At 36.9% G+C, this 27,477-nt stretch overlaps 1 protein-coding gene across 15 annotated transcripts in view; it reads right to left on the bottom strand.

The window, feature by feature from the left end:
• KANSL1L (KAT8 regulatory NSL complex subunit 1 like) overlaps window positions 1-27,477 on the bottom strand; it is a 176,944-nt gene that overhangs the window by 40,406 nt on the left and 109,061 nt on the right. For 11 of the 15 annotated variants that reach the window (XR_011387126.2, XM_017343073.4, XM_089329907.1 and 8 more), the window contains 2 exons: window positions 25,044-25,248; window positions 160-328 (listed from right to left, as the gene is read on the bottom strand). Coding sequence is in view for 12 of the 15 variants with exons in the window: in XM_017343073.4 (XP_017198562.4) it covers window positions 160-328; window positions 25,044-25,248 (374 nt within the window). In the remaining 3 variants the exon portion in view is untranslated. The remainder of the gene's footprint in view (window positions 1-159; window positions 329-25,043; window positions 25,249-27,477) is intronic. The other 4 variants (XM_089329908.1, XM_008259095.5, XR_016231905.1 and 1 more) reach the window with 2 other exon arrangements.

Below are 27,477 nucleotides of genomic sequence, written 5' to 3'. Positions count from 1 at the left end.
ACTCTGCATATGACTAAATTAATTTCTCTATGAGAACTGCTAAGTTTTAATATCTTATAACAAAATAACTGGTGACATTTTATTAGATTCCCTGGGCCTCTAGCATTAGACTTCACTAGAGAAAATATCCAGTGAGTTGGAAATTTTTAGGAGGCTTACCTGATGGCAATGATAGGACAGAATGAAAAGCAGGATCTAACTCTGATACATGTTCTCTTAATATCTGAGAGTTTGGATTGTGTTCATAACTACTCCAAGCTGAAGCTGACTGTAGACAAGATGGCATTTGTGTAGTATTTAAAAGTGTTGCTTCTTTTGAAGGCAAAGTCTGCAAGGGGGGAAAAAAATAAAGACTTACTTTTGCAGGAAAACTGAGTGAGAAACAGTGTAACTATTATAATACAGTATCTGAATCACACCAGAATAAAGTCTTGGCTTAATAAGTCACCTTGAAGGAAAACATCAAAATGAAGAAGAGTAAGTGACAAAAGCTATTGAAGAACTGGCCATGAATGTAATAAGTTTTCACTACCTTTTTTTTTTTTTTCTTTTACAAAAACATGATCACAGTAAAAAGAATTCATGACTATGGCATATCTCTTTGTTTATTTAGATCATCCTGAATTTCTTTGAATGTAACTTAATAATTTTCTTCTATAAAAGTCTTACACATACTTTGTTAAATGTTCTCCTAGTTAAATTTAATATTAGTCATTTGAATTGCAAAAGGCACTTAGAAACATAGAAACATAATTGTTATAGATGAAATACCATAACCTTTCTTTCATATTATATGCGTAATTTCTGTTCATCTATTATCTAAGCATTGTCTTCAAACAATAACAATTTGATTTCTTTCATTCATCCTAATACCTTTATTATTACTTAGAGGATTTGAGCCAGGCTTGATGGAGTCACCAGTTTAATAATAAGTAGAAATGGTCAAAGGAGATTCTTGTTTTGTTTCTGATTATAATAGAAATGCTTTTAATTAATCAGAACTAAAATAACACGGATAGTAGGATTTTTTTGGTATGCTCTTTATCAGAATATAGTCCTAGCTTACCAAAATAACTTTAAAAATGTTAATACTGAATTTAAGTATATGTTTTTTCTGAACATATTTAAGTGATTATATGGCTTTTCTTTAGTCTATTATTATGGTGAATTACATTTACAGATTTTTTAAATGTCAAAGCAAACATTTGTTATTCTAGAGGAATTGCATTAGGGGTTTATCAAGCTTATTAACCTTTTCAAAGTATCAGCAGTTAGATTTGTGGATGTTCTATCATATTTGTTTTATATTTCACTGATTCTTTTCTTTAGGATTAATCAAATGTTTTATTATATTTTTTCCCTTTTGCTCACCCTCATGGCCCAGTGACCTCCCAAAAACCACATAGCCAACACTGGGGATTATGTTTCTACATATGAATTTGGGTGGAGGGACACAGTCTATGTAGCATTCTACCACAGACACTGAAATACATGTCTTCCTCACATGCAAATACATTCATTCCATTCCAACAGAGCCACAAGTCTTAACCCATTCCAACATCAATTCAAAAAGTCCAAAGTCTCATGTAAATATCGTCTAAATCAGATAAAAGTGAACTCAATGTACAATTCATCCTGAGCCAAATTCCTCTCCAGCTGTGAACCTGTGAAACTAAAAGTAAAGTGCTTCTAAAATGCAATGGCAGGACAGGCATAGGATAGATACTCTTATTCCAAAAGGAGAAATCAGAACGAAAATAAAAGTGCCAGGTCTCTAGCAAATACAAAACTCTACAGTGCAAATTTCATTACACATTAAGGCTCCAGAAGAATTCTCTTTTGTCTGATGCTCTGTGCGATGGTGCATCCCCAAATACAAAGGTTCCAAATGATGTAATACTTAGAGAGAATCCTCTCTCCCCACCACCAGATGGATAAACAGATCTGAGAGTATTCCTAAATTTTCCACAATTTTCTCTGCTCATTTCTACTTCTGATCTTTTTCTTAAGTGTACACTGAACAATGCTACTCTACTTTTAAGGTTTTTGCCTTTTATGTTTTAAGCCTCTAGCTCTGTATATCCTCAGTATTCAGCTGAGGAGAACATTGGCCAAAAATATTCTGAATTGAAACCTGGGCACATGCTTCCTGCTTCCCAAAAATACCACCAAAAGCACCCCCTAGAGCTGTCATTACTGGTATTTGCACAAAATACAAATTTCCTGCCAGAGGTCCAGGGCAAAAGTGGTTGCTGAAGCCAACTCTTTGCAGACATTTGTCAGACATTCTCCTCTAACCTTTATTTTTATTAATTGTTTTTTCATTTCTTTTTTCTCTGTGCCTAATTTTGCATACTTTTATTCAGAGCTATTATTCAATTCAATTCTCTTTCCAGCTGTACCTATCCAGTTCTCAATCATATTAGCAATTTTTTGCTTCATGAGCATTTCCCTTAAACATATTAAGCTTACTTATTTTTACATTCTCTATAGACTAATTCCAACATTTGAGGTTATTTTTGTGGATGTATATGTGTTTCTATGTGTACATCTGTACCTACAAACATATTTTATAGGAATTTATTCTATTATACATATGCATGCTTTCTCATATGTATGTAGGTATGCTTGTTTATTTCTGCTGACTTTTATCATGTTGCCATCATACTGTTGTGTTTTATGATTTTTTAATCCTTATTGGGAATTCATTTTTGTTGAAATGAATTTGTTTATTTGTGGGATTCCTTAGATGCTTCTGTCAAGAGTCCTAGAAAGGATACATATGCCGGCCAACTAACCTATTTTTAAACCCAATTCTTGGGGCTGGCACTGTGGCGTAGTGGGTAAAGCCGCCGCCTGCAGTGTCAACATCCTATATGGGCACCCGTTTGAATCCTGGCTCTCCACTTCAGATCCAACTCTCTGCTGTGGCCTGGGAAAGCAGTAGAAGACGGCCCAAGTCCTTGGGCCCCTGCACCCGCGTGGGAAATCCAGAAAAAATTCCTGACTCCTGGCTTTGGATAAGATCAGCTCTGGCCATTGTGGCCATTTGGGGAGTGAACCAGTGGTTGGAAGACCTCTCTCTCTGCCTGTAACTATGCCCCTCAAGTAAATAAATCTTTTAAAAAATTCTTATTTGATTTTAAAATAAAACATTTGGGTAGCATGGTTGCAGAATTTAAAGATGAAAGAGGCCTAACTTTCTGTTATAAACTGTATGCAGACTCTATTTTCTCTATTCAGCTTGAGCCCAAGTCAGAGAAAGACAAATTCTTTGCATCTCTAAGCAGCAACTTTGAACTCTAGTTGCAGCCTTTGAAAATTCTTGCCTTTATGCACTTTTCTAAAAGACTCCTCACATTCTAGGTTCTAGGCTTTGTTTCCATTTATTCTCTAGAATATTAAACAGGGCTGGCACTGTGGCATAGCAGGTTAAACCACCGCCTGCAGTGCCAGCATCCTATATGGGTACCAGTTCAACTCCCAGCTGCTCTACTACCAATCCAGCTCCTTGCTAATGGTCTGTGGAAGATGACTTAAGTGCCTGGGCCCCTCCACCCACCGGAGAGGGCTGGATGAAGCTCCTGGCTCCTGATTTCATCCTGGCCTGACTGTTGTGGCCATTTGGGGAGTGTACCAGTAGATGGAAGATTTCTCTCTATGCCTCTGTATCTCCCTCTCTGTAACTCTGCCTTTCAAATCAATAAACACATCTTTAATTAAACAAAAACTTATACTAGTTTTAATTGGAAAACATCCTTAAGGCAGATTCAGCTTCAGTAGTCAGTTATTTCCCTGTATTCATTCACTCATTCTCTCCCCTCACCATTGTATTTCCTTTATTTCTAGCCAGATTAGCCAGCTGTCCATAGTAAGGAAAAAAAACCTACATTTTACATCCTAATTTTTGTACCTAAAGGCTTTTTCTAAGGAAGCTATTCCATTAAATCACTGGAATCAGAAGCCCTGAATTGAGTCTGGCAACTGAAAGGTAACTCTGATCATTAAACAACTGTTAAAATAAAACAGTTTTGTTGGATGCTGCACTACAGTAGGGTGCAGAGTGAAATAAAATAAGAAATTAGAGTCATTGTGGTGCTTCTCGGGGAATGCAATATGTAGAGATGATTCCAGCTTCTTTCAAACGTGTGGAGGGAAGAAATTAAGCAGTAACTACAAGTGGAAGTGCTACTAAAAAACAAATTTTGAAAGTAGGAAAAGCATTTCCATCTGTGCCCATCAAACAGTACAAGTATGAGGCCTATACCAAACAACCTTTTTCAGAATTTGGACAATAGCCAGCACAAGACTTATTCCTGAGAGAGAAGCCAGTGTGGTGATCATATGAATCTACCGACTTGTTGATGGTAGATATGTTCTTGGATCATTGCACAGGGAAGTTATCCCAAGTACAGAATAACTTTCTAGCTGACTTGAAGAAACAGATGTCAAGGGTTTTGAGAGAAAAAGATTTAACTGAACAGAGTGCTAGGAAAAAAAGTTATACAGAGAAAGAGCTCCAGAAGTCTACAAAGTGTACCTTCCAGTCTTTTGTTAGATAATAATCTATACATGCATGGAGTTAAACAATAGCTTGACAGTTTAAGAACAACTAATTTGGAGTGGGTGTTTCACCTAGCAGTTTAAGATACTCCCTCTTTGCATTGGAGGACCTGGGTTCAATTCTCAACTTCAACTCCAGACTCCAGCCTCCTGCTAATGCAGACCCTAGGAGTCAGTTGTGATGGCTCGAGAAATTAGGCTTCTGCCTCCCACATAGGAGACCTGGCTTGAATTTTCAGCTCCTGGCTCTGTCCTTAGCCCATCTCAGTTGTTACAAGCATTAAGGGAGTGAACGACCCAATTAGAACTGTTTATCTATGTGTCACTGTCTCTCAAGAAAAAAAAAAACAAAACATGGGGCCGGCACTGTGGTGTAGCGGGTAAAAGCCACCGCCTGCAGTGCCAGCATCCCATATGGGCGCTGGTTCGAGACCTGGTTGCTCCACTTCCAATCCAGCTCTCTTATATGGCCTGGGAAAGCAGTAAAGAATGACCCAAGTCCTTGGGCCCCTGCACCATGTGAGAAACCTGGAAGAAGCTCCTGGCTCCTGGCTTTGGATCAACACAGCTCCGGCTGTTGTGGCCAACTGGGGAATGAACCAGTGGATGGAAGACCTCTCTCTCTGTGTAACTGTGACTTTCAAGTAAAATAAATAATCTTAAAAAAAACACACAACTTCCAAATGAAAGCATGAAAAAAGAACAAACAGGATAAATAAAATACAAACAGTAAGATGGTAGATTTAAAACTAACCTATCATAATTATATGAAGTATAAAGGATCTGAACACTTCTATTAAAAGGCAGAAACTTTCAGATTGTATAAAAAAATGCTTAAATATATAGTGTTCATAAGAAATATAAAACCATAGCTTTATATTTAAATATAAAATAGCTAGGTTAGAGGAAAAAGTATGGTAGCTGATATATGACCCAAGCACTAATCATTAAGTTGCTGAAATGGCTTATTAATATCAGTGAAATATTTCAGTAGTAAGGACAAACAATGATAAAAGAGCAATCATAAACACATAATTAGAAAAACTAAACATTCGAGCAAATAGTAACTGAACTTCAAAACCCATGAAATAAAAACTGAAACAAAATAAAACAAATTCACAGATAGAGCTGGGCTACCTACACAAGTAGAAAATCAAGAAGCATAAAAACTCTTGATCAGCATTATCAAGTGAACGTAACTGACACTCATAGAAAAATCCATCTAAAACCAGCAGACTATACAATCTTTTCAGGTGTAAATGAACATTCACCTTGATAGACTTTAGTCTGAACCATAATACAAATCTTAATAAATTAAAAAAGGACTAAGATCATACAGAATTTTTTAAAAATAAATGGAATTTAATTAGAAAACAGTAATTGATGTTTGGAAAATCCTCATTAACAAATTAAATGTAATTCAAAGTAATCTAGAGTCAAAGAAGAAATCATATGAAAAATTAGAACATGTTTTGAATTGAAAACATAATACATCAAGGTTTATGAGATACTAAAGCAGTGCTTCAAAAGAAAATTATAGGCTTATATGCTTATACTAGAAAAGATAAAAAGACTGGTAATTTTCTAAGTTTCCATCTGAAGAACTTAAAAAGGAAGGAAATTAAGCTCAAAGTAGGCACCATTTCAACGTGATACCACCAAACACCACGAAATTAAAACGACTGATAACACTGTGTTACAGCAAAGAAAGGGAACAATTTGAATTCTCATATATTGCTAGTGGTGATATAAAATGATATCATCTCAAAACAATGATAGAAAATTGAAAAACAGTGTTTATAAGAAGCCTTATTCTTAATAGCCCCAAACCAGCAATAACCAAAGGTCCAACAGCAGATGAACCGGTAAACAAATTGTGTTGCAGTCACACAATATAATACTATTCTGTTTCTTTTTTTTTTTTTTAAAGATTTATTTATTTATTTGAAAGTCAGAGTTACACAGAGAGAGGAGAAGCAGAGAGAGAGAGAGGTCCTCCATCCAATGGTTCACTCCCCAGTTGGCTGCAACCGCTGGAGCTGCGCCGATGCGAAGCCAGGAGCCAGGAGCTTCCTCCGGGTCTCCCACATGGGTGCAGGGGCCCAAGGGCTTGGGCCATCTTCTATTGCTTTCCCAGACCATAGCAGAGAGCTGGATCGGAAGTGGAGCAGCCAAGACTAGAACCGGCGCCCATATGGGATGCTGGCGCTTCAGGCCAGGGCATTAACCCGCTGAGCCACAGCGCCAGCCCCATTGTACTATTCTGTTTCATATTCTGTTTAAAACACATATCCTGGGGCCAGCACTGTGGTGCAATGGGTAAAGCTGCCACTTGCAGTGCTGGCATCCCTTAAGGGCACTGGTTCAAGTCCCAGCTACATCACTTCTGATCCAGCCCCCTGATTATGTTCCAGGGAAGGCAGCAGAAGATGGCTCAAATACTTGGGCCTGTACCCATGTGGAGACCTGGAAGAAGCTCCTGGTGCCTGGCTTTGGCCTGGTCCAGCCCTGACCATTGTGGCCATTTGGGGAGTGAACCAGCAGATCCACTTCTGCCTTTCTGTAACTCTGCCTTTCAAATAAATAAGTAAATCTTTAAAAAAAAAAAAACAAACAAAAAAACCTCCACGTTTCTCTACTTTTTTATTTTATCCCCTTTGGTAAACTGTGTGTGATGTGGATCCTTTTATTTGGATGCATTATTAAAGGACACATCATAATTTTTAAATCTACATAAATGGTATTGTTCAAGAAATCTCATTCTGGGTCTGTACTCCGGTCAGTTTCCATACACCATAGTATTAGAAGTCAGCACCTGGTAGTCCCAGCAACTAGTCGCCCCTTCCCTTCTTTATTAAAGGTACACATAGCTATTGATGGACATTAACTTGTCAATGTACATTTTAAAACAAGTTATTAAGCTTAAAAAAACTATCTAAAATTTTGAATGAAATTACCTTTTAAGTCAGGAAGTTGAATGTCTCTCGCTTATTAAACTACAGCAGTCTTACGTATACTTTGTTAATTATTAGAAAATCAATCTGCTTTTAGAATTGTATCTTGCTTTTTATCTATTACATTTTTAACTTGTTATTACTTATGTGGAGAAATGGTATTAGTTCAATACTTTTTATGAAATTATTTTATCTGAAAATAACACTGATAAATTCAACAATACACAAATAAAAGCTTGTGCATGAAAAATTTAAGCAAAGTCAAAAGACAAAAGAAAAACTGAAGAAATCATAACAAAGGGCAAATTCCCATAATATAAATGTACATAAAAATATGTAGTAAAATATAATTTTCCTAATCTATATGAAGAGCACATACAGATTGGTAAGAAAAAGGCAGCAAATAATCAACAGAAAAATTAGAATATAAACAGTTCACAGAAGGAAAATAAAGTGGCTAGGGGCAAACATTTGGTACTGTGGATTAATTCACCACTTAGGATGCCTGCTTCACACATCATAGTTCCCATTCAGTTCCTAGCTGCTCCACGTGTGATCCAGCAGCAAGTACTTGGGCCCTATGCTGGAGACCTGGATGGAGTTCCTGGCACCAGTCTTCAGCATGATCCAGCCCCAGCTTCTTTACCTTCACTGCTGACATTCAAAATTGTACTGGTTTTTTAGCTACAGGAATTAGGCACAAAAAATAAACAGTATCTAAATTGGAAAAAAAAGAAAACTTTCTCTTTGCAAATGATCTTCTATATATAGTTAATCCCAAAGAACCTACAAAAAAGTTACATAGTAATTAAACAAATTCTGAAATAGTACCTGGTATATGATCAACAAGCAAAACTCAATTTTGTTTCTGTACATCAGTAAAAAACAATCCAAAAAAGAAATTAAGAAGAGAATTGCATTTACAGAACATCCTCATGAATGAAATACCTAGGAATACATTAACAAAGGTGGCAAAAGACTCATACATCGAATTCTCCACAACACTGCTGAAAGAAATTACAGGATGCACAAATAAATAAAAAGACATCTCATGTGCATAATTGGAAACTTACTATCAAGATGTCAATAATGCCCAAAATGATGTACAGACTCAACATAATCTCCATAAAAATTTCAATGGCCTACAAAAGCAGGAATGGAAAAGCTGATCTTCAAATTCATATGAGATTGCAAATATGTCTTAATAGCCAAAAAAAATCTTGAAAAAAGAATAGCAAATTAGGAAGATTCACAATTCCAGATTTGAAAACTACTAAACATTGGGGTGCTGGTATGTGGATAGACACATAGACAAATGGAATAGAATTGAGGGCATAGAAATAAACCCATGCATCAAAGGTCAACTGATTTTTGACAGAGGAAATAACAGTTTCATCAACAAATGGTGCCAGGACAACTTGATAGCCACAGTGAGAAAGTAAAAGAATGAAGTTCAACTTACTTCACACCACATACAAAATTAACCCCAAAGGGACCAATGACCTACATAAAAGAGCTAAAACCATAAACATTTTGAAAGTAAAAACAGGAGTAAATCTTCATTAACTTTCTATTAAAAAATGATAGATAAATTGGACTTAGAAAGTGAAAGGACAAACTATAGAATGGGAGAAATACTTTCAAATTATATAATTGGTAAGTCAGTAAAGATAATTTATAAAGAACTCTGGGGGCCAGCATTGTGGTGTGGTAGGTTAAGCCTCCGCCTGTGGCACTGGCATCCCATATGGGCACTGGTTTGTGTCCTGGCTGCTCCTCTTCTGATTCAGCTCTCTGCTTATGGCCTGGGAAAACAATGGAGGATGGCTCAAGTGCTTAGGTCCCTGTACCCATGTGGGAGACCCAGAAAAAACTCCTGGCTCCTGGCTTCAGATTGGCCCAGCTCTGGCCATAGCAACCATTTGAAGAGTGAACCAATGAATGAAAGATGTTTCTCTCTCTCTCCCTCACTCTGTCTATAACTCTGCCTCTCAAATAAAAATAAATAAATCTTTAAAAATGAACTCTGACACCTCAGGAACAAAAAGATAACTTCATTGAAAAATAGACAAAGTGGGTGCTGGCCCTGTGACACAGCAGGGAAAGCCACTGCCTATGATGCTGGCATCCCATATGGGCGCTGGTTCCAGTCCTGGCTGTTCCACTTCTGATTTAGTTCTCTGCTAATGCACCTGGGAAAGCAGTGGAAGATGGCCCAAGTGCTTGGGCCCCTGAACCCATGTGGGAGAATCAAAAGAAGCTCCCAGCTCCTGGTTTTGGTTCAGCCCAGCTCTGGCCATTGTGGCCATATGAGGAATGAAGTAGCAGATGGAAGACTGATTCATTCTCCCTCTTTCTCTCTCTCTGTAATTTTGCCTTTCAAGTGAATAAAACAAGTCTTAAAAAAATTGAGAAACGAGTTGGATAAAGATTTGTCCTAAGAACATATACAACTGGCCAGCAAGCTTATAAAAAGACACTCAGCATCATTAGTCTTTAGGGAAATTCAAATCAAAACCACAATGAGTACTGCTTCATGCTAATCAGAGTATTAATAACAACATAGAAAATCAGTGTTATTGAGGATTTGGAGAAATTGGGAACCTCATACCTTGATTTTCTGGTGAGAATGTAAAATTGGGAATCTTATACATTGTTTTCTGATGCGGATGAAAAATGGCTCATCACTGAGAAAGCAGTCTGATAGTTCCTCAAAGTTTCACATAGAATTACCATATTACCCTGCAATTCTCTATTTATCTAAAAATGGAAAACGTGATTCAAACAAGTATATGAACATGCATGTTTGTAGCAGCTCTATTCATAATAAACAACAGGTGGAAACAGATCAAATGTTCATTAGTGGATGAATGCCTAAACAGATTGTGGTATACATAATGGGTCAATATTCTGGGAATAAATGCATGAATTTCTACAATTCGGCCATAAAAGGAATGAAGTACCGATGCATGTCACAATGTGGATGAATCTCAAAAACATACACATAAAAGAAGCCATTCACAAAAGGTCATATATGTATGAATTAATTTATATGAAATGTTCACCCTCTGGTTACCAGAGGCTGGAAAGATGGAGCAATGAGAAGAAAATAGACAATGAGTAGGAGTTTTACTCTGTAGTTATGAAAATATTTTCAAACTAGTAGAGGCTGTGATTGAATAACATTGTGAATGACTAAAAGTCATTGAATTGTTCATTTTAAAATGGTTAATTTTAAAAAGTTTTATGTATTTTAGAGACAGCTTCCACCTCCTGGTTCACTCCCAACTGCCTACCAACAGATTGTCCTGGGCCAAACCCATTTCCCATATGGGTGGCAGGAACTGAATCAACAGAGCCATCACCACTGCCTCTCTGGGTCTGCATTAGCAGGAAGCTGGAGCCAGGAGGCTGGAGTTGGGAATCAAACCTGGGTGCTCAAATCTGGGACAAGAGTGTTTGAACTGCTAAGTTAAACACCTGTGCCTAAATAAAGTTTGATAGATTTCCTGTAATGAATTTAAACATCTTTGCCTAGATATTTTATGATTTTTGATACTATTTTAAATTTGATACATTGATACTATCTTTATTATAATTTTATAACTTTTTAAATTTTTTTTTAACTTTTATTTAATGAATATAAATTTCCAAAGTACAGCTTATGGATTACAATGGCTCTCCCCCCCCATAACTGTTTTTGATACTATTGTAACTTGTAGCCTTAAAATTAATTTTATTTTTTTCTGGTAAATATATATATTTAATTTTGTGAATATGGGGTGGCTGTTATGGCATAGGAGATCAAGCTGCCGCTGGGGATGCCTGCATTCCATATCATTGCTGTTTAGAGTTCCAGCTACTCTTCTGATCCAGCTTTCTGCTACTGTACCTGGGGGAGAGTACATTATGGCTCAACTACTTGTGATCCTGCCACCCATGTGGGATGGATGATGTTCCTGGCTTCTGGCACTGGTCTGGCCCAGCCCTGGCTGTTGCAGGCATGAGAAGTGAACCAGTGTATGGAAGATACTTCTGTCTCTCTGTTACTCTACAATTCAAATAAAAATATGTAAGTCTTTTAAAATAATTGATTATGTATTTAAATAATTCGTCTGTTTGTTCTTTTGGACTTTCTAAAAAAATATATTCTACAAATGACCATTTTTGATTCTTTCATTCCAACTTTCACACTTCTCATTTCTCCCACAGGGCAGGATGATCCTTGCAGTAAAAGGCAGAATAGAAGTGGCAATATTGGGCATCCTGTGTCATTCCTGATCTCAAAAGAAAAGGCTTTAGTGTTCACCATTAAGTGTGATATTTAATATATACTTTGGTATATATTTTATTCTTTAAAAAAGTTCATTTTATTTATTTGAAAGGCAGAGGGGGGCAGTGTGAGAGAGAGGGCGGGGTGGGGATAAGGAAAATCTTCCCATCTGCTGTTTCATTTCTCAAAGCTAGGATTTCATTTCTCATAAGCTAGGATTGGTCCAGGCTGAAGTCAGAAGCCAGGAGCCAAGAACTTTATCCAGTTCTCCCATATGGGTGAAAAGGACCCAATAATTTGAGACATTATCTGCTGCCAACCAGAGATACGCATTAGCAGGAAGCTAGATCAAAAGCAGAGCTGAGACTTGAATCCAGGGATACTCATATGGGATGCAGGTATCCCATGCAGCATCTTACCAACTGCACCTAACACGCACCCCATATATACCTCTTTTTAAATCATATTAAGAAAATTACTTTCTATTCTTCAGTTTTCTTTTTAAAGATTTATTTATTTACTTGAAAGAATTACACAAAGAAAGAAGGAGAGGCAGAGAGAGAGAAGTCTTCCATCCTCTGGTTCACTCCCCAGTTGGCCACAATGGCTGGAGCTAAGTTGATCCTAAGTCAGGAGCCAGGAGCTTCCTCTAGGTCTCCCATGCAGGTGCAGGGGCCCAAGAATTTGGGCCGTCTTCTACTGCTTTCCCAGGCCATAGCAGAGAGCTGGATCGGAAGTGGAGCAGCCAGGACTCGAACTGGCACCCATATGGGATATAGGCACCACAGGTGGCGGCTTTACCTGCTTCACCACAGTGCTGGCCCCTAACTTTCCTTTTTAAAACTCCTTTTTATTTGTTTATACAAAAAATATGTAAGCCTCGATTTCTTTGAGGTTTTTTTTGAAGGCTGGTATTATATCTTCCTTGATTGCTTAGAATTTGACGGCCAAATCATCTGCATCTCAAATTTCCTTCTGGGAGGTTTTTTAAAAAAGATTTAGGTATGTATTTATGTACGTATATATGTATTTGAAAGACAGATTGATAGAAGGGGGGGGAAGGAGGGAGAGGGATGGAGAGATCAGCCATCACTTGTTTATTCCCCAAATGGCCGTAATAGCCAGGGCTGGGCCATGTCAAAGCCAATAGCCAGGAACTCTATGCTGGTCTCACACATGGAGCACTGGGGCCTAAGTCCTGGGTCATCTTCTGCTGCCTTCCCAGGCACATTAACTCAAACCAGCACTCCGATATGGGATGCCTGTGTCACAGTGGCAGCTTAACCTGCTACACAACAATGAATAGTTTTTCATTATGGATTCAATTTATATAATGATTATAAACTATTCAAGTTTTCCATTTTTTGATTCACCTTTGATCTACTATAAATTTTTAAGGATTTTTCCCATTTCATGTCAATTTTCAGATTTAAAAATGTTAACATCATCCTTTTTGCTCTCCATGATCACCTATGGGAAGCTGTGTATTTTTAGCAAAACACATTGCCTTCTCAGTGTAATTTGGATACTATTTTGAAGAAAGAAGGGGAAAGTCTACATTGCATAGACAAAGAACTTGGAGGTAAAGAACTATCCTACTAAGCAATGAACCTGAAAAATTACTTTCTCTGAGATTGATCAGCAAAAGTGTGGATAGAATTGGCACAGCATAACGGCATCATAACAGAACAAGCACAGCAGAATACTCCAAATTAAAAATCTTTTCTTAAAATAATAGGCTAATATTAAAAGACATATTGTTGCCGGCGCCGCGGCTCACTAGGCTAATCCTCCGCCTAGCGGCGCCGGCACACCGGGTTCTAGTCCCGGTCGGGGCGCCGGATTCTGTCCCGGTTGCCCCTCTTCCAGGCCAGCCCTCTGCTGTGGCCAGGGAGTGCAGTGGAGGATGGCCCAGGTGCTTGGGCCCTGCACCCCATGGGAGACCAGGAAAAGCACCTGGCTCCTGGCTCCTGCCATCGGATCAGCGCGGTGCGCCGGCCGCAGCGCGCAGGCCGCGGCGGCCATTGGAGGGTGAACCAACGGCAAAGGAAGACCTTTCTCTCTGTCTCTCTCTCTCACTGTCCACTCTGCCTGTCAAAAAAAAAAAAAAAAAAAAAAAAAAAAAAAAAAAAAAAAAGACTAAAAGACATATTGTATATCCTTTTTTTTCCTGAAAATATTCTGCTGTTAAAAGTCAGAACTCTAATTCACATAGTTACTCTCTTTTATGTATTAGATAATTAAATAATTTGCCCTTTGTTAGGAATGATGGAGTCATGTGGTCATGAAAAGGACAATTGTATTTGTAATTTAAAAGAAATCTACAAGAAGATTGGTTTACATATCCCCATTCTGTAAATATAGTCTTTCTAAAGGAAAGACACAAAGAAGAGGGTAACTAATAAAATAACCCAGCAATAAAAAGAATGCGTGTGGTAGGCTGCAAAAGCAAACTTCTAGTAAAATAATGAATAAAATTTTTCATGGCTAAGATATGTTTTAAATGGCTAAAAATACATGAACTCAATTATTTGAGGTTCTTTGCCAAAAGTCTTACAAAAGTGAACAAAGCTATTGTAAGATTTAACATTTTAACAAAAAATTTTTGATAAATATTAGGCATATATGATGTGGTAAAGACTCTATTTCCCTAAGATTTTCAAGAAAGTAAAAATACACTATTCTCGTTTGCCAAGTAACTCCCAAACCGCACATGCACGTGATTTATAAAGTCCTGCATTCATTTATATATTACCTTTTAAAAAAGAGAGAAAGTGAATTAGTAATTTTAACATGTTAGTGTCATAGCATAGGAATGGCAAAGTACAAATCTTTCTCTCATTTGTAGCAAAAATTGCTAAAATAGCACTCCCTTCCCCAAGCCCTGATGTCAAAATCTTTCTCAAACAGAAATTTGGAACGTCAGTAACGACTACTAATCAAGTGCAATCAGCAAGATTGGGTTCGTTGCCATGGCTTAGGGGCTTAAGCTGCTGCCTGCAGTGCCAGCATCCCATATGGTGTTGGTTCAAGTCCTGGCTGCTCCATTTCCAATCAAGCTCCATGCTAATGCACCTGGGTAAATAGCAGAAGATGGCCCAATTATTTGGGCCACTGCACTAACATGGGAGACCCAGAAGACCCTGGTTCATATCTTTGGATTGGCTCAGCTTTGGCTGTTGCAAACATTTGGGAAGTGAGCCAGTGGATGGAAGATTCTCTCTCTCTCTCTCTCTGTAACTCTGCCTTCAATTATATAAATAGATCTTTTAAAAAAAGAATGTCACTTTTATTTCAAATCCTTAATTTATTTTTCAAAAATTAGCCTGCATTCACATAAACAAGTTTATAATATAATCATTTCACATTAAAAAAAGAAAATTAAAACCCTAAAATGGAATTTTTATTATCTATGTCTTAATGTATACAATTAGATGATTTTTATTAAAATGACTGAGCATTATGATTTGGTAATCAATGTGCTAACAATGTGAAATGGATTATTGAATATCTAGAAACATTACTTTTACAAACTCACCATCAGAAATATAGAAAAAAACACATATACAGAAACAAAATAGGAATAGTCCTGCTTTATTTTATAAATGCTATAATATTTATTTTTATTTCAATTTACCAATATGTTAGGACTGTTATAGCTATTTTCATAAATATATGAAATGTTATTTTCAGAAATATATATGAAATTTGAACAATGAAAAGTTTCTTTTTTTTCACTTTCTTTTTTTTTTAACTTTTATTTAATGAATATAAATTTCCAAAGTACAGCTCATGGATTACAATGGCTTCCCCCCCATAACGTCCCTCCCACCCACAACCCTCCCCTTTCCCACTCCCTCTCCCCTTCCATTCACATCAAGATTCATTTTCGATTCTCTTTATATACAGAAGATCAGTTTAGCATACATTAAGTAAAGATTTCAACAGTTTGCTCCCACACAGAAACATAAAGTGAAAAATACTATTTGAGTACTAGTTATAGCATTAAATCTCAATGTACAGCACACTAAGGACAAAGATCCTACATGAGGAATAAGTGCACAGTGACTCCTGTTGTTGACTTAACAAATTGACACTCTTGTTTATGGCATCAGTAATCACCCTAGGCTCTTGTCATGAGCTGCCAAGGCTATGGAAGCTCCCTGAGTTCACTGACTCTGATAATTTTTAGACAAGGCCATGGTCAAAGTGGAAGTTCTCTCCTCCCTTCAGAGAAAGGTACCTCCTTCTTTGATGACCTGTTCTTTCTACTGGGATCTCACTCACGGAGATCTTTCATTTAGGTTTTTTTTTCCCAGAGTGTCTTGGCTTTCCATGCCTGAAATACTCTCATGGGCATTTCAGCCAGATCCGCATGCCTTAAGGGCTGATTCTGAGGCCAGAGTGCTGTTTAGGACATCTGCCATTCTATGGGTCTGCTGTATATCTCACTTCCCATGTTGGATTGTTCTCTCCCTTTTTTATTCTATCAGCTAGTATTTGCAGACACTATTCTTGTTTATGTGATCCCTTTGGTTCTTAGTCCTATCATTACGATCAATTGTGAACAGAAATTGATCACTGGGACTAGTGAGATGGCATTGGTACATGCCACCTTGATGGGATTGAATTGGAATCCCCTGGTATGTTTCTAACTCTACCGTTTGAGGTAAGTCAGCTTGAGCATGTCCCGAATTGCACATCCACTTAAAATAGTTTCCCACAGAGCATTCTATATTTCTAATGTGACTACTATATTTAATATACTACTTCTACAGCACCAGCTCCTCAAAATGCAAATTAGCCTTCTTTAGAGTGACAGTAACGCCGGTTTACCAAAGATTAGTGACAAAAAGTTTAGTTATATTTGCATAGAACCAAGAAGATAAAAAGCAAAACATGAGTTGAGGAAATTAAAGAATGTCATAAGCAGGAAGTTTATGTAAGAACATTAGATGATAAAAAATAAGTGAGGCACTGCAATTAAATCTCTACTCATTCAAAACAATCTTCCTAGGTCATGATCCTGATATTTATATTTCAGTGATCTACAATTTGTGCTCAGAGGCTGTATTGATAGGAAGGAGTAATCACCTTATCACCATCCTCCAATATGGTGGAAGGTTGTGGGGAATATGGCCAAATAGAACTCTGGGCTTTTCTCTATCTCTTCTCCACTCCCAACCAACCATTTTTACTTTTATCTTTCTCATAAATCTCTCTGATCTGATAAAACATTTCTTGACATTACTGTTCCAATATTTAGGTTTATTAACTAAAATCTTAGCAATAAAATAAGCCCACAATCCCAACTTATTTAGAAGTATTGGTACGATTCATATCATCTATAAATTTTTTGTTTTCTAGGGACTAGTGCTGTGGCATAGCAGGTAAAGCTGCTGCCTATAGTGCTGGCATTTCATATGGGCAACAGTTCAAGTCCCAACCGCTCCACTCCCGATCCAGCTCTCTGCTATGGCCTGGGAAAGCAGTAGAAGATGGCCCAAGTCCTTGGGCCCCTGTATCTGTGAGGGAGACCTGGAAGAAGCTCTTGGCTCCTGACTCCGGATTGGCCCAGCCCTAGCCATTACGGCCATTTGGGGAGTGAACCAGTGGATGGAAGATTTCCCTCTCTGTCTCTGCCTCTCTGTAACTCTGCCTTTCAAATAAGTAAATGAATCTTTAAAAAAAAACTTTTTGTTTTCTCAATCACATAAAACCTGTATCTATAGAAAAATTTATTGGAAATTCTAACCATGCAGGCCAGAAGACTCTGTTTGCCTTTCCCAGTGGAAGAGAGCGTTCCCCAGGAGCTATGGTGGCTCCTGTCACCCAAAGCTGAGATGCCAAGAATTAGGACCTAACGTTTTATGGGAATTGTGAATACAGAGTACCAAGAAGGAGCTGAAGAAGCATATTATGGTTAGGTAAACACTTTTCCTTTAATTCTTATTGTAAGTCTCATTTACTTTAAGAATCAAAGTACAGTATTATTCTGGAGAACATTTCTGTATCTTGTCTATGTCTGGTCAGTGTTTTCCTGGATCTAAAGATATAACCATACTCTAGGTAGATTAAGCAACTTTATCAAGCATAAAAGTCATAGATTATCAAAGAATAAGCTAAAGTTTCCTGATAATGAATAAGCAGTCAGCAAAAGGTATGACTCAGCTAGGTTAATAAGAGAACAAAAAATGTTTACACAGTCTTGGAAATTTTACAGACTTTTAAACATTATTGATTTAGGTTGAGATTCTAAAACATTTTTCTAAAAACAACTCATAAAAGACTCAAATCAGATGTTTTATTCAACCTTATGAAAGAAGCAATGTAAAGGCTCAGCATTAATAGTTAAGAAAACTGCCGACTTGCATTCATTTAAATGGTACAAAATATGTAGATCTTCTTAGGTATTCGGTGCTCTGGTTTCCCCAACTAAAATGCGGTATGAGTATTAAATGAGAAACATATGTAAAGAACTTAGAAGTTAAAACAGTAACTGGAACATCTTTATTGCTTAACAACATTAGCCATTATTATTTGTCAATCTTATTAAAGATCAGTATTACAAAAAGAGCAAAATTAAGTAAACACATACACCTTTATGCTTTTCTATTAAGCTTGTCTAGCAAGGAAATCATAACTTCCATAAATAATGATCATAAGTAATCATTCTAGTCCTTATACCTCTATTTATTCTATTTTATTGCTCTAGCAGAACAAAGAGCATATGTATGGAGGACTGAAGGAGTATATAATGTACTCATAAATTCAAAGTGCCAAAACTTTTAACTTAATTCATTTAGAGTACATTGAGCTTAAAAGGGAATTGTTGGGCTTTCAAGCAGAATTTAGAGTAAATAAGAGCCAAGACTTTCTGGGTTCAAAAATGAGACTGTTTCCCATTTCCAGCTACTCCAGACAGCGTAAGATTCTCACAGTACGTGAAAAAATTCTCAGGATCACTAGTCATCAGGGAAATGCAAATAAAAACCATAATGAGGTTTCATCTCACCCCAGTTAGAATGGCTATCATCCAAAAATCAAAAAATAATAAATGCTGGCAAGGATGTGGGAGAAAGGGTACCCTAATCCACTGTTGGTGGAAATGTAAACCAGGATAACCATTATGGAAGACACTATGGAGATTCCTCAGAAGTCTGAAAATAGATTTATCATATGACCCAGCCATCCCACTCCTGGGAATTTACCCAACCAAAATGAAACCAGTATACTAAAGAGTTACTTGTACACCTATGTGTATTGCAGCTCAATTCACAAGAGCTAAGATATGTAATTAACGCAGATGTCCATCAACTGATGACTAGATAAAGAAAATGTGGTATATATATACTATGGAATGTTAATCAGCCATAATAAAGAATGAAATCCTGTCTTTTGCAACAAAATGGCTGCAAGTAGAAACCATCATACTTAGTGAAATAAGCCAGTCCCCCAAAGGCAAATATCATGTGTTTTCTCTGATATGTAGTAGTTAATATAGAATGCAAAAAACAAAAAACAAAACCAGACATCTTGAGATCTGATTGCTATTTTTAGTCCTTGTTTATATGCCTGTGGAACTGTGGCCTTTCTATTTTTTTACTTGTTGAATATTATGGTTGTGATGCATTAAGCCTGTGATTATAGAGTGAACTAAAATAATGTTTTTGCTAAAATTAAAGAAAAAAAGAAGGAGGGGGATTCAGGAAGGAAAAGAAGGGAGGGAAGTATGGTTTTCTTCTTCTTTTTTTTTTTTTTTTTAAGATTTACTTATTTATTTACAAGTACAGACAGAGAGAGGGAGAGAAAGAGAGAAAGATCCTCCATCTAATAGTTCATTCCCCATATGGCCACAATGATGGGAGCTGGGCTGATCCAAAGCCAGGAGCGAGGAGCTTCCCTCAGGTCTCCCAATTCAGTGCAGGGGCCCAAGGATTCAGGCCATCCTCCACTGCTTTCCCAGACCATAGCAGAGAGCTGGATCAGAAATGGAGCAGCTGAGACTTGAAATGGCACCCATATGGGATGCTAGTGCCACAGGCGGTGGCTTTACCTGCTATGCCACAGCACTGGCCCTTGCTGTCTTTTTAGAACTGTACTTAAGAAATAGATGAAATCTGTTCTTTATATTAATAAAAAAATTTGAAAATCCCACATGGCAAACTTTAATAAATGTAACAGAAAAGCATTGTGCTGGCTGTAGGACTAAGTCTTAAGAACTGCCAGCCTTTATATTTTCATTTTGGGGAGCACAGGCCACAACGTAATAACTACCTTACTAAAGACTACTCTACTAAAGAAGCCATTTGGAGAGATCACTTGGTAAGATCTTGAGATTACAAGGAGGTGGAAAGAGGACCAGCTGTTCTAGCCCATTCAAGCCTCCAAATTATTCTAACCCTAAGCAGCATATTACAACAACTGTGTGAGAGACCTTAGATAAGACTGGAAGAATAATTTCTTAAGTAACCCACAGAATCCAGAAAGATAACAGTAAATGCTTTTAAAGCTTTAAGTTTTGGGGCAGTTTGTTATGCAACAATAGATAACCAAAATAAGGGGGATAGGTTAGTCTGAATGTGGAGCATAGGACATATGCCCATTTTTATGGTGAAGATCACAGAGCATGATGAATTTTTATCTGTGTATGTGCCTGGTAACCACCACCACAATCAAGATATGAAGCATTTTCAATAGCTGTTTCCCACTCCACTTTCACTCCCTTTTCCCCAAGCACTGAATTAATCACAATTCTAATTTCTCACATCACTGATAAGTTTTATCAGTACTAATTATAGGGCTCCAATTTGACATGGTGGTAGCCATCTTGGTCATAATGGCCATCCTGTTGTTTAAGTGACCCTGACAGTCAACCTAAACCCTATGGAATAAAAAAAAAAAAAAGTCATTTTGATAATCTGCTGCTCTTATCTAATATCTGGAATGTTAACCACAAACCACCTTTTTCTATAAAACTTTTTCTCCTGCTTTGTGCTATGTCTTGTGTCCACCTTAAAGTATGCTTCTATTCCTAAGTCCCTAATAATTATACTATATTTAATCCTGGATTTGCCCACTTGTTTCTTTGTCTTAGGGCATGCTCCCCTTTGGTGGCAGTTCTCACTTACTAGATTTTTCTGAAACGGTTGAAAAGTCAGATAGGAAATCAAGGAAATAGACATGGAGAATGAATTTTACGCTCATGGCCATCTCCCTCTTTGTGTGTGAGGGCGGCCCACGTGCTGGATGATTTCAGCCTACCAGGTTGAATACAGGGATGTCTCCCAAATGCCACCAGGTTTGAGGCAGTTGTGCACTAATAACTAGTTCTTGGCTTCAGCCTGGTCCACATCTGGCTGTTTTGGCCATTTGGGGAATGAACCTGTGAATGAAAGATTTCTTTCTCTCTGTCTCTCCTCTCTCTCTCCCTCTTTCTGTACCACCTTTCAAATAATAAATACATCTATCTATCAATCTTTTGGGAAAACATTCAGTACAATCACATTAGCCATGTTTCAAATGCTCTATAGCTATAAGTGGTAGTTATCATATTTGATAGCATAGATATGTAGAAATTTGAATGATGGTTTTAAATTCCTGCAATAGAAAAATCTAGGAAACACACACATTCACGGACCCCTCCCCGTCCCCCCGACTCTCCATTGCCTTTTAAAAGTATTCCTATGTTCCACTACATTCATTTTTTTTTTTTCTGACAGGTAGAGTGGACAAGTGAGATAGAGACAGAGACAGAGAGAAAGGTCTTCCTTTGCCGTTGGTTCACCCTCCAATGGCCGCCGTGGCTGGCGCGCAGCGGCCGGCACACCGCGCTGATCCGATGGCAGGAGCCAGGTACTTATCCTGGTCTCCCATGGGGTGCAGGACCCAAGCACTTGGGCCATCCTCCACTGCACTCCCTGGCCACAGCAGAGAGCTGGCCTGGAAGAGGGGCAACCAGGACAAAATCCGGCGCCCTGACCGGGACTAGAACCCGGTGTGCCGGTGCCACAAGGCAGAGGATTAGCCTAGTGAGCTGTGGCGCTGGCCCTCATTTTTTATCTTATTTTTTTCCCTTTGGTGGTTTGGGTGCCAGCTGTTTCAATTCTTCTTTTTTTTTTTTTTTCATCATCATCACCTTCTTTTTTAAAAAAGATTTATTTATTTATTTGAAAGGCAGAGTTACAGAGAGGCAGAGGCAGAGAGACAGAGAGATATTCCAACTGCTGGTTCACTCCCCAAATGACCACAACATCCAGGACTGGGCCAGGCCAAAGCCAAGAGCCAGGAGCTTCTTGTGGGTCTCTCACGTGTGTTCAGGGGCCCAAGCACTTGGGCCATCTTTTGCTGCTTTCCCAGGGTTATTAGCAGGGAGCTGTATAGGAAATGAAGCAGCTGGGACTCAAACCAGTGTCCACACTGGCTGCCAGTGCTGCAGACAGCAGCTTTACCCGCCACACAGTGCTGGCCCCTATGTTAATTCTTTAATACAGTAAACAATTACTAATTGAGCATGTGCTATTAGACAGGTAGTATTTAAGGCTCTGTAAATCCAGAAATGAAGGTACAATTCTTGTTCTTTAAGGTTTATAATTTATTGAGAAGTCAGAATAAGTGGATTATTATAGAATGGAATGATACTTACTGAGATTAAAACAGGATGCTATAACAATATATATTTTAGACTAATGATCTCAAGGAAGGTTTCTTTTTTTCTTTTTAAAGATTTATTTTATTTATTTGAAAGACAGAGTTATAGAGAGAGGCAGAGACAGAAAGAAAGGTCTTCCATCTGCTGGTTCACTCCCCAGATGGCTGCAACGGCCAGAGCTGTGCTGATCTGAAGCCAAGAGCCAGGAGCTTCTTCTGGGTCTCCCACGTGGGTGCAGGGGCCCAAAGACTTGGGCCATCTTCTACTGCTATTCCAGGCCATAGCAGAGAGCTGAATCGGAAGAGGAGCAGCAGGGACTAGAACTGGTGCACATATGGGATGCTGGCTATTCAGGCCAGGGCTATAACCTGCTGCGCCACGGTGCCAGCCCCAAGGAATGTTACTTAAAATAAATGACATTTAAATTTACAAAGGTAAGTATTTATTGGCCTGTCATTTAGGGGAGATAAGTTGGAAGTGGAGGGCATTTGCTGTTCTCCAATTCTTTCCATCTCTGCTCCAATTATTCCCTTAATATGCTTTATTTCTCTCCCCCATATCCTTCCAAAACTCTGCTACTTTTCCAAATTCATCTTTTTGATATATTTCTTAATACCTCTGACCTGGCAACTCCCCCAACATACTGTCTTTACTTATTTTAGGCACACAAAAGGTTAGGTTTATCTTTGTTGTTATCAAAATATGTGTAAGAACATTATTCGGCACCAGATTTCTTGCTATGTAACATTGGGCAAGTTACTTAATCTCCTTAAAATTCAACTTTGCATCTGAAAGTGAGAATTGTAACGCCTCATCATTATATATTTGATGGTTAAATAAAATAATGTAATAAAAATTCTTAGCATAATGACTGGAACATGGTAAATTATGTAGTCTACTAGTGACAATAACCTTACAACTTGTTTCTTCTTTTGTTTGCTTAAAGTTTAAAAATTGGCCATGCTACAACTTTCCAGGTCTATCTTTATATTATCATATTAGTAACAGTTAGCAAACCACCTAAATTATTCAAGCAGGTTTCTTCCATTCTGAATCCTATGTCATATTCATATGAAAAATATTTTAGGCACATAATTCTAATTTATGGCTATGAAACCACAAAATCACATCTTAAGAATGTTATTTATCCTCTGCTTGAAGCAATTTTAAAGAAAATTTGTTAAACAGAATATGATTTAATGCACATAACTTGAATAAAATCATTACTTACAGGCTGACTTAGGTAAAAAAAATGTTTTTAACTATGAAATAATTTGAATACATACTTTCAAATTGGAAGATCATTCCAATAATATCTGAACTACTGAATGGTAAAAGTAAGTCTACCAATAAAAACTCAGTTTTCCGAACCCATATTCCTCTTTAAAATTGGATCCTGATAAAAACAAAACTTAAAATTTGTTCCTTGTAAAACAAATCACTATGGGGCTAGCACTGTGGTGTAGTGGGCTAAGCCTCTGCCTGTGGCACGCTGGAATCCCATGTGGGTGCCAGTTCATGTTCCATCTGTTCCTCCTCTGATCCAGTTCTCTGCTATGGCCTGGGAAAGCAGTGGAAGACGGCCCAAGTGCTTGGGCCCCTGCACCCACATGGGAGACCCAGAAAAAGCTTCTGGCTCCTGGCTTCCGATTGGCTCAACTCCAGGCATCACGGCCAACTGAGGAGTGAACCAGCGGATAGAAGACCTTTCTCTCTCCCTCTCTGCCTCTGCCTCTCTCTTAGCTTCACCCACCTTTTAAGTAAAATGAATAAATCTTTAATTAAAAAAATCATTTTGAAGAAGGAAGGGAATAAAATAAAGAAAAAATCATTTTGATTTTTATACAAATATACTTAAAATAGTTAATGTAATATTAATTAGAACTATTATTAAATAAAACACCAAAGAAAATTTCTTTCTTTTGATATATTATTAAGAAATCTTAAAGAACAGGAGGGAAAGACATATCAAAGAGTCAGAACTAGAGATAACTTATTTTGCCCTTACAGCTTGCTTATCCATCATTTTGTCTATAGATGATAAATATGCTTTTCAAAATGAATGTTTTAATAAAGTATAATTTACTTAATTATAAAATAAAATAACATTTTGGACAATTTTAGATCCTGAAAATCGTATTGTTTATGTTCAAAAGAAAATAGAGTGCTCACTAGGATTAACAAATACAAAACCTAAAATGTAGAGCAATATCATTTCTTCCAAACTAACATCTGTACAGATATTATCCTGAGCAATATTCATAAGGCAAATATGTACTACATTTTTTTTTATTCATTATCCTTACTAGTACATTTTAAAAATCATCTGGACATTTAATTTTCTTTCAAAATAGTTTAAGCATTAATAGTGCACTTAAAAAAAAAAACAACTGGAGATGTGTGTTATCAGGGTACACTGCCATGACTAAAAATTTATTAAATCCCACTATATCATGTCAATATCTAAAGATCATTCATAAACTATACTTTTAGGCTTTCTACACCATAATTGTTCTAAAAAACTATACAATCCATTTCCTCTTGTATATGAAATAAACTGATGATAAAATCTTTGTTCATGTTTTCCCAAAGGCGGCCTTACCTGTGGAGTCCAATAAAAAGTAGGGCTCAATCTGTAGAGTTTTCGTTTGTGGAAACTTTGAAGTGGCCTTGTTCGGGCTGCTGTATTCGTGATAGTCAAGGATGGAGATTTCAATCTTGTCCTGTCTTTTCTCCTTTTCTTACTGTGCCTCTGGTTAAGTAACCAGCTATTGGAGGAAGAGAGCTCATCTAAATTCTCTGAAGCACTGAAATTCCATGAAATAATTGGGGGATGGGAGGGGAAATAAAACAAATAGAAAGACAGAAAACTAAATGTAAATTGCCTTAGTTTATTATGATAAAAGAACATTAATTTTAGTCATTTTTGTGATAATTAGTGAAAGAATTGATATTAATTGATATTCCAATTGTAAATAATTTTCTCCTGTAAAAACAATCTCAAGTTAGAAAATACAAGTCCTCCAGTATAACTGAATGTTCATTATAAATCAAAAATCTACATATTTAATACATAGTATTTTAATATTTAAATCCTATTACATAACAGTATAGGTTTTAAAAAAAGCTAAACTTTTATTACTCCATCATTAGCTGCTTTTAAATAAGAACTACATATCATTTCAGTGAATTTTGAAAGAGATGCAAGCCTACTATACTTTAGCAATTTTTTTAAACTTCTGAGATATAGAAGCAACAATGGATCACATAAACTACACATAATAAGCAAAACAATTTTATAATCACTCTTCACATTAATTTTAAACATATTTAAATATTTAATTTTGTTTATAACAGGATATTATATATGAAATAAGTAACCTTTCAGTCACTATAAGGTATTAATTTCAACCTTATTTATGTAAAGCAGAGAGTCAATTTAGTATTCTAAAATTAAAAGTGAATTTGCTATATGTAATACTGCTTATCAGCATATAAATTTGAAATGTGCTATTTGGTTCAAGTAGAATTGGTATTTTCTAGTAAACAGAAAATACAGTTTTGTTATAGCAGTTTTAATTGGTTTTGAATCATATTTATGACTGCTATAAAATATTCTATTAGCTTGTGGAAAATGTAATAATTCAAGAAGGCTTTACATAGTAATGAAAACTAGAAATAGAGGTGTCTGAATGGCTTAAGTTGGTGAAATCAAAGAGAATAATAAAATATGGAAATCGATAATATCACACATTGAATAAACATGTAATTAAGCATGCACCATTGGTCAGTAAAGTTCTCCCTATACTGATGTCAACTGTTTCACCTTAAATATATTATGCCTCCAGAGAAGACTAGCAAGAATGCTTTAAATTTCACTTAATATTTCTAAAGATATTCTGTCATGTAGCAGGCTAAGAAAAGCTTAGGGTATAATGCTGCTCTCAAATTAACAGGTCCAATCTCACAGCCATGATATTTTATGACAACAATACAGATGATATGTATTGTCTATGAGAAATTTTTAAGTGTCTCAGTGCTAGAGAAAAGAGCTCTGGAACTGGGTTGTCAAGTCAATGGTAAGCAGAGGGCACAAAGATAGCCAATATGAAGTTAGGTACTGGGCAGGGCAGGTGGCTGGCACAGAAATGAGTCAAGACCAGGAAGAAGGCAGATTTCAACAGTCTGGAAAGCTGGGGTCCAGGAATGTAGTAGTAGATCTGGCACAAAAAGTTTCTTCTTCCAGCAAATCAGAAACACCTTAAGGCAGAAGGTTAACCTAACTGCTTAAAAGAAACATTGCTCTGGCAGTACGTAATGGAAATCACAAGCTTTTGTTGTAGAAGTGTGAGATATATTTAACCAATGCTTCCATCTACTTACAACTCTTTAGCTGCTAATGAAACCTTTATTTCCCCAAGTTCCATTCTAAATCCCTGACTCTCTCCATTAGGAAAGTTAAGCATTTTTGTAGTAAAATATAATAATGTATGATCTGCTCATAAATTTGTAAAAATAACAAGCAGATGAGAGTTAATAGAATGTTTTATTTGTAAAAGAGCAAGACAAAAGAATCATGTCTAAAAATCTGTTTTAGTCTTAAAAAAGAACAAAATGACTAAGAGTTTATCTTAGCAAATAAAAGTCATTCGTTCACATGTTATTAACACTGTTTAATTTCTTTAATAGCTGGTTAATAGCTTCTTGAAAGTACTGGTTTTACATTACAATCCTAGAAATCTTAGCAGTTACTTATGACAAGAATTGGCAATAAAGTTGCTTTTACAGAATCTGGATGAAAAAGTCAAGTGGATTTTTTAAATAAACAACTGAGTCAATTAACCTTTTACCTGACATTTTATTGCACATCACTAATAACACCAATCTTCTATAGATATTAGATACCTTAAATGATGAGTAAGATGAACTATGGATATGGGTCTATTGTGACATATATTAGGTAACTTCTTAGGGTCAGCTTACTGATACTGGCAAGGGTGAATGAAATGGAGAAATAGTTTAATTTCAATCAATTT

This window comes from Oryctolagus cuniculus, chromosome 3 (genome assembly GCF_051225735.1).
Source record: "Oryctolagus cuniculus isolate XC-2025 breed Fujian yellow rabbit chromosome 3, ASM5122573v1, whole genome shotgun sequence".
NCBI classification, from domain to species: domain Eukaryota; kingdom Metazoa; phylum Chordata; class Mammalia; order Lagomorpha; family Leporidae; genus Oryctolagus; species Oryctolagus cuniculus.
Note: the sequence above shows the minus strand (reverse complement) of the source record. Positions and strands in the feature narration are given on the sequence as shown.